A 14,412-nucleotide genomic window follows, 5' to 3' on the forward strand; every position below is an offset into this window, starting at 1 on the left:
TTAGGCACACTGTGGCTTAGAAGGGAAAGGGACATTTGGATTTGGGAGCGCAGAATTTGCTGAATTTCTTTTGGTGGATAGGAGCCATTTCACTTTTCCAGAGCCTTTGTGCTACCAGTAATGTGGAAGCCCTCTATATTTCCATTTACAGATGACAGACCTGAGTGGGGACTTGCTTTTTTTGTGGATTGAGTTGAAGCTTTTTTGGGGGAACATTTTACATAACATTTTGGATCACATTTATCCAACGCTGAGCACTACATTTCCAAGTGACGTGATTTAGATGAAATCCTTGCGGAATCCATTTACTATGATGAGGCAGCAGAATTATTGTGAACTCTGTCTGGCCTCTGTTCGGCACTTTACAAAAGTGCACAAAACTGTGGCGAACCACGCTTTTATGTACACCTAAAAAGACAGACAGCGCCAGATCATAGGCAGCCAGACGGCATCCACAGTGCCTCCATCTGCCTCTTTATAGAGAATCTTCCGCCGGGAATTCCATCTGTTTCACGTATTTCAAAGATTTACAGGGAAACCCCAGTGTAAAAACACAGAACAGGAGGCAGAATGAATAAATCAATAGCAGGTGAAAAATTAGTGATATTTTTTACACTGTTCCTTGTGCGATATAGAGTGATTAGACGACTTTTTTCTTCAGGTCGGTGCAATTACAGCAATACCAGATTTATATAGTTTTTTCTGCTTGGCCGCTCACACACTAAAAAATGATTTTTATAGTTTTTGCATCACCTTATTTTGAGAGCTATAATATTTCCATATCTCTGCCGACAGTCATGTGAGGGCTTGTTTTTTGACGTGTTCTCAATTTTATTGGTACCATTTTTGGGCACTTGACATTTTTTATTATCTCTCTATTCTGATTTTTAGGAGGCAGATTGAACAAAAACCAGCAATTCAGGAATTTTTTTTTATGCCGTTCTACATGTGGTAAAATTGATAAGGCAGCTTTATTCCACGGGTCAGTACAATTATAGAAATACCACATTAATATTTTTTTATGCTTTGACACTTTACGCAAAATCTATTTTATATAAAAATAATATTTTTGCATCGCTTTATTCTGAGAGCTATAACGGTTTAACTTTACGGCTAATTGAGCTGTATGGCAGCTCGTTTTTGGGGGGCAAGATGACGTTTTCAGCATTGCCATTTTTATTTACATTTGTCTTTTATTGCATTTTATTCCACTTTTTGTTCAGCAGTACGATAATAAAGCATTGCGTTTTTCCTCTTTTTTTAATTTTCTTTTTTAAATGACTATACACTCACTGGCCACTTTATTAGGTACACCATGCTAGTAACGGGTTGGACCCCCTTTTGCCTTCAGAACTGCCTCAATTCTTCGTGGCATAGATTCAACAAGGTGCTGGAAGCATTCCTCAGAGATTTTGGTCCATATTGACATGATGGCATCACACAGTTGCCGCAGATTTGTCGGCTGCACATCCCTGATGCGAATCTCCCGTTCCACCACATCCCAAAGATTTCATGTTGTTTACGCCAAATTCTGACCCTACCATCCGAATGTCGCAGCAGAAATCGAGACTCATCAGACCAAGCAACGTTTTTCCAATCTTCTACTGTCCAATTTCGATGAGCTTGTGCAAATTGTAGCCTCAGTTTCCTGTTCTTAGCTGAAAGGAGTGGTACCCGGTGTGGTCTTCTGCTGCTGTAGCCCATCTGCCTCAAAGTTCGACGCACTGTGCGTTCAGAGATGCTCTTAGGCCTACCTTGGTTGTAACGGGTGGCGATTTGAGTCACTGTTGCCTTTCTATCAGCTCGAACCAGTCTGCCCATTCTCCTCTGACCTCTGGCATCAACAAGGCATTTCCGCCCACAGAACTGCCGCTCACTGGATTTTTTTTCTTTTTCGGACCATTCTCTGTAAACCCTAGAGATGGTTGTGCGTGAAAATCCCAGTAGATCAGCAGTTTCTGAAATACTCAGACCAGCCCTTCTGGCACCAACAACCATGCCACGTTCAAAGGCACTCAAATCACCTTTCTTCCCCATACTGATGCTCGGTTTGAACTGCAGGAGATTGTCTTGACCATGTCTACATGCCTAAATGCACTGAGTTGCCGCCATGTGATTGGCTGATTAGAAATTAAGTGTAACAAGAAGTTGGACAGGTGTACCTAATAAAGTGGCCAGTGAGTGTAGGTCGGATCATTATGTGGCGACACCAAACTTGTGCACTTTTATGGATATTATATATATATATATATATATAGTGAAAAAATTGGAACAGCATCAAATTTACTACCTTACAAGGCATGTAGAGCTCTTCCGACCAGCAATCCGATGGTCAAAAAGTAATAAACTCAAAAAAAGGAAAAGCAGCACAAAATAATTGAAAAAAAGTGGACTTTAATGCCTGAACGGCGTGGCAACGTTTCGGATGTGTTAACCCCTTCATGACCCAGCCTATTTTGGCCTTAATGACCTTGCCGTATTTTGCAATTCTGACCAGTGTCCCTTTATGAGGTAATAACTCCGGAACGCTTCAACGGATCCTAGCGATTCTGAGATTGTTTTTTCGTGACATATTGGGCTTCATGTTAGTGGTAAATTTAGGTCGATAATTTCTGAGTTTATTTGTGAAAAAAAGGGAAATTTGGCGAAAATTTTGAAAATTTCGCAATTTTCACATTTTGAATTTTTATTCTGTTAAACCAGAGAGTTATGTGACACAAAATAGTTAATAAATAACATTTCCCACATGTCTACTTCACATCAGCACAATTTTGGAAACAAATTTTTTTTTTGCTAGGAAGTTATAAGGGTTAAAATTTGACCAGTGATTTCTCATTTTTACAACAAAATTTACAAAACCATTTTTTTTAGGGACCACCTCACATTTGAAGTCAGTTTGAGGGTTCTATATGGCTGAAAATACCCAAAAGTGACACCATTCTAAAAACTGCACCCCTCAAGGTGCTCAAAACCACATTCAAGAAGTTTATTAACCCTTCAGGTGTTTCACAGCAGCAGAAGCAACATGGAAGTAAAAAATGAACATTTAACTTTTTAGTCACAAAAATGATCTTTTAGCAACAATTTTTTTATTTTTCCAAGGGTAAAAGGAGAAACTGGACCATGGACGTTGTTGTACAATTTGTCCTGAGTACGCTGATACCTCATATTTGAGGGTAAACCACTGTTTGGGCGCACGGCAGGACTCGGAAGGGAAGGAGCGCCATTTGACTTTTTGAATGAAAAATTGGCTCCAATCTTTAGCGGACACCATGTCGCGTTTGGAGAGCCCCCGTGTGCCTAAACATTGGAGCTCCCCCACAAGTGACCCCATTTTGGAAACTAGACCCCCCAAGGAACTTATCTAGAAGCATAGTGAGCACTTTAAACCCCCAGGTGCTTCACAAATTGTTCCGTAAAAATGAAAAAGTACTTTTTTTTCACAAAAAAATTATTTTAGCCTCAATTTTTTCATTTTCACATGGGCAACAGGATAAAATGGATCCTAAAATTTGTTGGACAATTTCTCCTGAGTACACCAATACCTCACATGTGGGGGTAAACCACTGTTTGGGCACATGGTAAGGCTCGGAAGGGAAGGAGCGCCATTTGACTTTTTGAATGAAAAATTATCTCCATCGTTAGCGGATACCATGTCGCATTTGGAAAGCCCTCGTGTGCCTAAACATTGGAGCTCCTCCGCAAGTGACCCCATTTTGGAAACTAGACCCCCCAAGGAACTTATCTAGAGGCATAGTGAGCACTTTAAACCCCCAGGTACTTCACAAATTGATCCGCAAAAATGAAAAAGTACTTTTTTTTCACACAAAATTTCTTTTAGCCTCAATTCTTTCATTTTCACATGGGCAACAGGATAAAATGGATCCTAAAATTTGTTGGGCAATTTCTCCTGAGTACGCCAATACCTCATATGTGGGGGTAAACCACTGTTTGGGTGCACGGCAAGGCTCGGAAGGGGAGGCGTGCCATTTGACTTTTTGAATGGAAAATTAGCTCCAATCGTTAGCGGACACCATGTCGCGTTTGGAGAGCCCCTGTGTGCCTAAACATTGGAGCTCCCCTACAAGTGACCCCATTTTGGAAACTAGACCCCCCAAGGAACTTATCTAGATGCATAGTGAGCACTTATAACCCCCAGGTGCTTCACAGAAGTTTATAACGCAGAGCCGTGAAAATAAAAAATAATTTTTCTTTCCTCAAAAATTATTTTTAGCCCAGAATTTTTTATTTTCCCAAGGGTAATAGGAGAAATTGGACCCCAAATGTTGTTGTCCAGTTTGTCCTGAGTACGATGATACCCCATATGTTGGGGTAAACCACTGTTTGGGCGCACGGCAGGGCTCGGAAGGGAAGGCACGCCATTTGGCTTTTTGAATGGAAAATTAGCTCCAATCATTAGCGGACACCATGTCGCGTTTGGAGAGCCCCTGTGTGCCTAAACATTGGAGCTCCCGCACAAGTGACCCCATTTTGGAAACTAGACCTCCCAAGGAACTAATCTAGATGTGTGGTGAGCACTTTGAACCCCCAAGTGCTTCACAGAAGTTTATAACGTAGAGCCATGAAAATAAAAAATAATTTTTCTTTTCTCAAAAATGATTTTTTAGCCCACAATTTTTTATTTTCCCAAGGGTAACAGGAGAAATTGGACCCCAAAAGTTGTTGTCCAGTTTCTCCTGAGTATGCTGATACCCCATATGTGGGGGTAAACCACTGTTTTGGCACACGTCGGGGTTCGGAAGGGAAGTAGTGACGTTTTGAAATGCAGACTTTGATGGAATGCTCTGCGGGCGTCAGGTTGCATTTGCAGAGCCCCTGATGTGCCTAAACAGTAGGAACTCCCCACAATTGACTCCACTTTGGAAACTAGACCCCCAAGGGAACTTATCTAGATGTGTGGTGAGCACTTTGAACCCCCAAGTGCTTCACAGAAGTTTATAACGCAGAGCCGTGAAAATAATAAATGTGTTTCCTTTCCTCAAAAATATTTTTTAGCCCAGAATTTTTTATTTTTGCAAGAGTAACAGGAGAAATTGGACCCCAAAAGTTGTTGTCCAGTTTCTCCTGAGTACGCTGATACCCCATATGTGGGGGTAAACCACTGTTTGGGCATATGCCGGGGCTCAGAATGGAAGTAGTGACGTTTTGGAATGCAGACTTTGATGGAATGGTCTGCGGGCATCATGTTACGTGTGCAGAGCCCCTGATATGCCTAAACAGTAGAAACCCCCCACAATTGACCCCATTTTGGAAACTAGACCCCCCAAGGAACTTATCTAGATGTGTGGTGAGCACGTTCAACCCCCAAGTGCTTCACAGAAGTTTACAACGCAGAGCCGTGAAAATAAAAAATCATTTTTCTTTCCTCAAAAAAGATGTTTTAGCAAGCAATTTTTTATTTTCACAAGGGTAACAGGAGAAATTGGACCCCAATATTTGTTGCCCAGTTTGTTGTGAGTACGCTGATACCCCATATGTGGGGGTAGACCACTGTTTGGGCATATGCTGGGGCTCGGAAGGGAAGTAGTGGCATTTGAAATGCAGACTTTGATGGAATGGTCTGCGGGCGTCACGTTGCATTTGCAGAGCCCCTGATATGCCTAAACAGTAGAAACACCCCACAAGTGACCCCATTTTGGAAACTAGACCCCCCAAGGAACTTATCTAGATGTGTGATGAGCACGTTCAACCCCCAAGTGCTTTACAGAAGTTTACAGGTCCTTCTCAAAAAATTAGCATATAGTGTTAAATTTCATTATTTACCATAATGTAATGATTACAATTAAACTTTCATATATTATAGATTCATTATCCACCAACTGAAATTTGTCAGGTCTTTTATTGTTTTAATACTGATGATTTTGGCCTACAACTCCTGATAACCCAAAAAACCTGTCTCAATAAATTAGCATATCAAGAAAAGGTTCTCTAAACGACCTATTACCCTAATCTTCTGAATCAACTAATTAACTCTAAACACATGCAAAAGATACCTGAGGCTTTTAAAAACTCCCTGCCTGGTTCATTACTCAAAACCCCCATCATGGGTAAGACTAGCGACCTGACAGATGTCAAGAAGGCCATCATTGACACCCTCAAGCAAGAGGGTAAGACCCAGAAAGAAATTTCTCAACAAATAGGCTGTTCCCAGAGTGCTGTATCAAGGCACCTCAATGGTAAGTCTGTTGGAAGGAAACAATGTGGCAGAAAACGCTGTACAACGAGAAGAGGTGACCGGACCCTGAGGAAGATTGTGGAGAAGGACCGATTCCAGACCTTGGGGAACCTGAGGAAGCAGTGGACTGAGTCTGGTGTGGAAACATCCAGAGCCACCGTGCACAGGCGTGTGCAGGAAATGGGCTACAGGTGCCGCATTCCCCAGGTAAAGCCACTTTTGAACCATAAACAGCGGCAGAAGCGCCTGACCTGGGCTACAGAGAAGCAGCACTGGACTGTTGCTAAGTGGTCCCAAGTACTTTTTTCTGATGAAAGCAAATTTTGCATGTCATTCGGAAATCAAGGTGCCAGAGTCTGGAGGAAGACTGGGGAGAAGGAAATGCCAAAATGCCTGAAGTCCAGTGTCAAGTACCCACAGTCAGTGGTGTGGGGTGCCATGTCAGCTGCTGGTGTTGGACCACTGTGTTTCATCAAGGGCAGGGTCAATGCAGCTAGCTATCAGGAGATTTTGGAGCACTTCATGCTTCCTGGCACCTGCTCACAGTGCCAAAACCACTGGTAAATGGTTTACTGACCATGGTATTACTGTGCTCAATTGGCCTGCCAACTCTCCTGACCTGAACCCCATAGAGAATCTGTGGGATATTGTGAAGAGAAAGTTGAGAGACGCAAGACCCAACACTCTGGATGAGCTTAAGGCCGCTATTGAAGCATTCTGGGCCTCCATAACATCTCAGCAGTGTCACAGGCTGATTGCCTCCATGCCACGCCGCATTGAAGCAGTCATTTCTGCCAAAGGATTCCCGACCAAGTATTGAGTGCATAACTGAACATTATTATTTGATTGTTTTTTTGTTTGTTATTAAAAAACACTTTTATTTGATTGGATGGGTGAAATATGCTAATTTATTGAGACAGGTTTTTTGGGTTATCAGGAGTTGTAGGCCAAAATCATCAGTATTAAAACAATAAAAGACCTGACAAATTTCAGTTGGTGGATAATGAATCTATAATATATGAAAGTTTAATTGTAATCATTACATTATGGTAAATAATGAAATGTAACACTATATGCTAATTTTTTGAGAAGGACCTGTACAACGAAGAGCCGTGAAAATAAAAAATCATTTTTCTTTCCTCAAAAATTATGTTTTAGCAAGTAATTTTTTATTTTTGCAAGGGTAACAGGAGAAATTGGACCCCAACAGTTGTTGCCCAGTTTGTCCTGAGTACGCTGGTACCCCAAATGTGGGGGTAAACCACTGTTTGGGCGCACGTTGGGGCTTGGAAGGGAGGGAGCACCATTTGACTTTTTGAACGCAAGATTGGCTGGAATCAATGGTGGCGCCATGTTGCGTTTGGAGACCCCTGATGTGCCTAAACAGTGGAAACCCCTCAATTCTAACTTCAACACTAACCCCAACACACCCCTAATCCTAATCCCAACTGTAGCCATAACCCTAATCACAACCCTATCCCCAACACACCCCTAACCACAACCCTAACCGCAACACACCCGTAACCCTAATTCTAACCCTAACCCTAATCCCAACCCTAACCACAACTGTAACCCCAACACACCCCTAACCCTATCCGTAACCCTAACCACAAGCCTAATCTTAACCCTATTTCCAACCCTAGCCCTATTTCCAACCCTAACTCTAATTCCAACCCTAACCCTAAGGCTATGTGCCCACGTTGCGGATTCGTGTGAGATTTTTCCGCACGATTTTTGAAAAATCTGCAGGTAAAAGGCACTGCGTTTTTACCTGCAGATTTACAGCAGATTTCCAGTGTTTTTTTGTGCGGATTTCACCTGCGGATTCCTATTGAGGAACAGGTGTAAAACGCTGCGGAATCCGCACAAAGAATTGACATGCTGCGGAAAATACAACGCAGCGTTTCTGCACGGAATTTTCCGCACCATGGGCACAGTGGATTTGGTTTTCCATAGGTGTACATGGTACTGTAAACCTGATGGAAAACTGCTACGAATTCGCAGCGGCGAATTCGCAGCGGCCAATCCGCTGCGGATCCGCGGCCAATCCGCTGCGGATCCGCGGCCAATCCGCTGCAGATCCGCGGCCAATCCGCTGCAGATCCGCGGCAATCCGCTGCGGATCCGCAGCCAAATCCGCACTGTGTGCACATGCCATAACCCTAACCCTACCCCTAACCCTAACCCTACCGGTAACCCTAACCCTACCCCTACCCCTAGTTCTAACCCTAACCCTAGTGGAAAACGAAAAAAAAAAAATAAAATTTTCTTTATTTTATTATTGTCCCTATGGGGGTGATAAAGGGGGGGGTTTATTTATTATTTTTTTTATTTTGATCGCTGTGATAGAACCTATCACAGCGATCAAAATGTACCTGTAAGGAATCTGCCGGCTGGCAGATTCGGCGGGCGCACTGAGCATGCGCCCGCCATTTTGGAAGATGGCGGCGCCCAGCGAGGAGACGTACGGACACCGGGAGGATCGGTAAGTATGAAGGGGTGGGGGGGGGGGTGGATCGGAGCACAGGGGGGGTGAATACAAACAAGGAGGGAGCGGACAGGAGGACGGGGGAGCCGGCAGGCGGACGGAGGGGACCGGACCCCATAACGGAGGACTGGGGGGGCAATCGGTGGGTGTGGGGGGGGGTCACTTGAGTATTTCCAGCCATGGCCGATGATATTGCAGCATCGGCCATGGCTGGATTGTAATATTTTACCAGTTTTTTAGGTGAAATATTACAAATCGCTCTGATTGGCAGTTTCACTTTCAACAGCCAATCAGAGCGATCGTAGCCACGGGGGGGTGAAGCACCACTCCCCCTGTCTCTGCAGATCGGGTAAAATCGGAGTTAACCCTTTCACCCGATCTGCAGGGACGCAATCATTCCATGATGCATACGCTGCGTCATAGGTCGGATTGGCACAGACTTTCATGAGGCAGCGTATGCGTCAAAGGTCGGGAAGGGGTTAATGGGGAAAGACGGGCAGCGCTCACTGCGCCTGCACCAGGCAGGGGATAAGAGCGCAGGCGCCGGCTACTTTTGAAAACAGCGGTGAGGAGGAGGCGGCACCCGGCGCCAAGAAGATGTGAGTGACAGCTGTGTGCTGTCTGAAGCAGGGGGGAAACACCGGCCCACTTGACTGAGGAGCAGGTATTTCAGACAAATAATAAAACTGATTATTTCTCAAGTTACAGCACCCAGAACTAAAAGAGCCACCTTGTCAGAATGCAGCATTACTGCTGCACAAGGTGGCTCTTTTAGTTTGAAACGACTGGGGAGGGGGGGGTGACAGGTTCCCTTTAAGAACCATAGCTATTTGGATAAGGGGTTATCCGAAGCTATTCACTCATCCCGTGTTATAACTAGTAATGAGTGAAAGTGCTCGGATAAGGTGATATCCGAGCGTACTCGTGTGCTAACCGAGCGTCTTTGGCGTGCTAGAAAAATATGCTTGAGTCCCCGCAGCTGCATGTCTTGGGCACAATATTTCTATAATTCCCATCCACTTTGCTAGAACTGTAAGATGTTGCGATTTTGATGCAGCAAAAATATGCAGTGTCAAAAACTCACCGTAAGCACAAAGCATGAAGGTGAAAAAGTTCCGAATTTATTCTCCTTGGTATGATTTTTCACATGACAATAACCTGTCATTTTAAGAGGGGAGTGCCGACACTTCGTATCCAATGTATACCTACTATTTAAGTTTCAGCTTCTTGTACTTTTATTATATTCCAAAGTCATAGAGAAATAACATACAAAAAATTTAAAGAATTACAAGTCTATTGGCTAAAGGAGTTAAGAAGGGCCCCGCTTTCGCAAGTGGGAGGCAGTGTGATAAGGTTTATAGCCTCATCCCAATATGAACCGATTTACGCATTCAACCAATATTTATCTTGGGTTTTACCTTTCTGAACAAAAGTCCCTTTGTCCTGTTGCTTCTGCACAGAGGAAACCTCAGCCTTATCGGCAATGCTGGGGATGGCGGCTGTTATGAAGCTGATAGCAGACAGCAAAGCCTGCGAGTGGAGCAGGAGGTCCATAGATGAAAAGGCAACCTGGTGTATACAAAGCATTTTTCATAGGTATCTTATTTAGTAACAAAAAATAGGAGTATGTTACGGAAAATGGAAGTCAGCAGCAATTTCTGAAATCATGTAGTACAGAAAATTGATGAAAGCATTGCATTTACACTTTCCAGATTGCAAATAAACATTGGAACTATGATTAAAAAAAATATCAGAAATATCATACAAAAAAAAAAAAAAGATACTCAAATGTATAAATGAATCAAATATATCATTATGGGCTGAGAGCCTCCAAGGGAAATTCATATGAAAAGCTATTAGATACTAAAAGGGAATCATTGTTTAATTTCAGATTCATTAATTACATGTAACTAACTGCTATTTTTCTTACGTGGTAGCCATTTTTTATTTTTAAAAACTTCCCCGAGGGCGGCATATTGGAGACACTAATTTACTTCTTGTTGTGTCTGTATACACAGCGCATCAGGGTCCGTGCAGCGTTATGGCAGCTGCTATAATTGAGTGGGAAATTAGACTGGTTATTTCAATCTCCAAGAAGAAATTAAGTACAGCCCCCAACCCCACCCCATGGAGTAAAAAGGGAAATGCCTACAAAGGCATCCATTTGTTTAGAATGCTGCCCTTTAGCTTTACTTAAATATTCAAGAGAACGATGATCTGTCATTTAATTTCCACCCTATAAATAATTCACTGCGATGTATTTTTGTAAGGATACACTATGGACAAAAAAAAAAATGTCACAATCTTCGTGTGAACAATGGACTCGGATTTAACCATCTGAAGCGCATCAGAAACGCTGCAGAACTGCACTGTGATTTACAGTACAATGTAAATCAATGTGAAAAAAAAAAAGCTGTGCACATGGTGCAGAAAAATCTGCGCAGAAATGCTGCAGATTTCAAAGAGGTGCATGTCACTTCTTTTGTGTAGTTCTGCAGCGTTTCTGCACCCCTCCATTATAGAAATAAAATCTGCACAAAAAACGAACAAAAAACGCACAAAAAACGCACCTGCGGATTCTGCCAGGAGATGCAGATTTAGTGCAGAAAATTCTGCACCACATTTCCTACGTGTGCACATAGCCTAAGGATATTGACGGGTGGGTTTATTGTTGTATTATAACCAGTGATGAGCGAACATGTTCGAATAAGTTATCAGAGCATGCTCGTGTGCTAACCAAGTGTCTTCAGCATGCTCGAATAATATGTTTGAGTCCCCGCACCTGCATATCTCACGGCTGTTTGACAGCTGCAATACATGCAGAGATTGTCTAACAAACAGGCAATCCTTTCCAGTGTTGCAGCTTTTGAACAGCCACGAGACATGCAGCAGCGGCAACGAACATATTTTTCGAGCACGTCGAGCAAATTTGCTCATCATTAATTATAACATTTTGTTCCCATTGCAGTAAGTAGCTCAGTTCTAAATAATTTAGTGAACTCCCTATGAAACATACCGTATATACTCGAGTATAAGCCGACCCGAGTATAAGCTGAGGCACCTACTTTTGCCACGGAAAACTGGGTAAGCTTATTGACTCGAGTATAAGCCGGGTATGCATTATCCCCTCATCCCTGTCCTGCTATGTGTGGCTCCCCCAGTCCGCATGGCTTGGCTCCCCAGGTCCCGCATGGCTCGGCTCCCGCCCTCCCATCGTTGTATGCATGGCTCACATCCCCCCCTCCGTTCTACTCCCCCTCCTCGTGCCGTCGCTGCATCTCCGTTGTCCCGGCGCGGCAGCTCTCCTCTCCTCAGCAGTCACGTGGAACCGCTTATTAAGGTGATGAATATGCACTCCACGCCTATGGAAGTGGAGACGCGTACATATTCATGACCTTAATGAGTGATACCATGTGACCACTGAACCGAGGAGGAGAGCTGCCGAGATAACGGAGGGTGCAGGGACGGAGATGTAGCGACAGAGGGTGAGTGTGATGTCTTCTGTTAGCCGGCGGCTGCAGCTACAGCTGTCACTCTGTGCCACAGCCGCCGGCTCCTGCTGCTCCCCTCCCCCACCAGCGTTTTGGACAATTGACTCGTGTATAAGCCAAGGGGGGCATTTTCAGCACAAAAAAGTGCTGAAAATCTAGGCTTACACACGAGTATATACGGTACATAAGAGTGTAAAGACACATGAGGTAGATTCTTTTTAGACATTTGACATACTCAGTACTTTACCTTTAGTGTTTGTTCTGTTTTCTCAAAGACAGTGTGAAAATTAGGGCCATTTCGGTCAGCCTACAATAAAATAAGAAAGTGATAACAGTGAATAACATACAATCACACTGCCAAAGCATAATAATTATAGGCAAGTTATTTAGAAGTCACTCCAAAGATTACTAACGTTAAACTGAAACTAGTCATAAAATGTATGTTCATGTACCATTAGTCCCACAAAAAGGGTATGTACACAATTCAGGCATGTACACACTAAGGTTATTAGCCTGATATGGCACTTACCTTAATATATTCAACTTTTAATAGGTCCAAGCCTTGTTTATCAGAAGAACTGATCAAATGAAGCGGCTGTTTGATGAGCCCTGTGATATTGAAAAAATTAATCCATATTAGCATTACACCTTTACATCTAAAATCCTCTTTAAACTAAATGTCTGGTAAAAAGTTATACCCATCTAATAAGACAATGCGATGGCTTATCGCTAATCGATTGCCCTCTGTAAAGATTTATACTGATGGCAGGGATCGCTGTCGTGCAGGTAACTAAAACATGGCTAATTGTTATAAGAAAAAAGAGCAGTAACGACCACCTGACTGAAAATTTCCCTACAGCTTGATAATGTGAATAATTCTGGACTGGACAGATATCTAGTGATTGCTGAATGACTTGTTATCCCTGGGAAGTTCAATGATCTAACAACTCTTCAAAAGTCAAGTTTAGAAAAACTAGGAAAAAATAACATTTCAACAAATTAATTTGCATTAAAAAAAAAAGATGAAATGCTGGAAAAAAGTAGGAAACCAAAATCTGAGTAAATGTTTTTGCTTCAGATTTGACGTTTGAACGCCAGCCACTTAACTAATTTATGTGCAATAAATATGTTACCTATTAAACTTACTACAGTACATTTTCAAGGAAATTATTAAAACTAATCTCAGCCAAGAATGAGACTGCCAGGAGGAAATGAACTTTATTCCATCCTTGACAGCCTCGCTCTTTCAGTCGTAGGTGTGGCGCCTCGGTTTTAGTCACCGCTCTGTGTATAATGATTGGCAGCTGTAACCACGCCCCGCACTGACTGACAGCCAGCTCAGCATGGCTAAGGGAGTTGGGGAGCAGTTACAGCTGCTCTCTATGCACTATGACTGAAAGAGTGAAGCTGCTGGGGGGATAAAGTTAATTTCCTCCCGATACCGGGGCTCTCAGTGCTGGGGTCGCATGGTGTCAAAAAGCCAATAACCTGCAGATTAACTCCATGTCTGCAGGTTAATGGCATTTGTTTTTTACATGACACGCTCTTAAATAGTAAAGCAGAATATTTGTGTTGTTTACCTGAAACATCATAGTAATCTAAAGCAATTTTCTTTAGGTATGAAACCGCGCTAAGGTCAAAGGTCTTAACACAGGCCACCGTTCCCAGTTGCTGTATACTGAAAAGGAGGACCGTATTCTCCTCCTTCTCCTGTTGCTTAGTCAGTTCTAGAGTAACCTAGATGACAGAAGTTGCAGGCATATAAAACTGAGAACTTAAAACAAGACTTTCCTAAAACTTACTTTATGATTAATAAAGAAGAATACTGAACATCATATTTAAGTAATTGAAAATAGACCTACTTCTTTAATTTCAAAGTTGAGTTGGAGGTCAGTGAGTTCCTCAAGGTTGGCTTCCTCAGCTGGAGGAGGTTTTTCGGTTTCTGCGGTAACTTTCTGGATGGGTTTTGATTTTATTGAGACTGTGACATCGGATGCTGTATCATAGAATTCGTCCTCAGAGTCTGAATGAAAATATTAAAGAAAATCGACATTTAGCATTATTTCCAACTTCGTGCAGTTTCCTTACTGGAATAGTTTTAGTAGGCGTAAAGGGAATTTCTCAGCACTTTGAAACAGTCTTTTCTGAGGGAAGTGTAAGGTAGTAAAAGACACGACAATTTCAGGGTATAAGTTATATTTGACTGTAATGCAAGTTCTGAGAAAATCATCATCAAT

The 14,412-nt window shown here is 42.7% G+C and overlaps 1 protein-coding gene across 3 annotated transcripts in view; it reads right to left on the minus strand.

The window, feature by feature from the left end:
• The window catches only part of VPS13C (vacuolar protein sorting 13 homolog C), a 391,739-nt gene that overhangs the window by 217,230 nt on the left and 160,097 nt on the right, over positions 1–14,412 (minus strand). For all 3 annotated transcript variants that reach the window (XM_077264165.1, XM_077264166.1, XM_077264167.1), the window contains 5 exons: positions 14,038–14,198; positions 13,756–13,912; positions 12,705–12,784; positions 12,423–12,482; positions 10,103–10,253 (listed from right to left, as the gene is read on the minus strand). In XM_077264165.1, coding sequence (XP_077120280.1) covers positions 10,103–10,253; positions 12,423–12,482; positions 12,705–12,784; positions 13,756–13,912; positions 14,038–14,198 — 609 coding nt within the window. The remainder of the gene's footprint in view (positions 1–10,102; positions 10,254–12,422; positions 12,483–12,704; positions 12,785–13,755; positions 13,913–14,037; positions 14,199–14,412) is intronic.

This window comes from Ranitomeya variabilis, chromosome 5 (assembly GCF_051348905.1).
Source record: "Ranitomeya variabilis isolate aRanVar5 chromosome 5, aRanVar5.hap1, whole genome shotgun sequence".
Classification (NCBI taxonomy): domain Eukaryota; kingdom Metazoa; phylum Chordata; class Amphibia; order Anura; family Dendrobatidae; genus Ranitomeya; species Ranitomeya variabilis.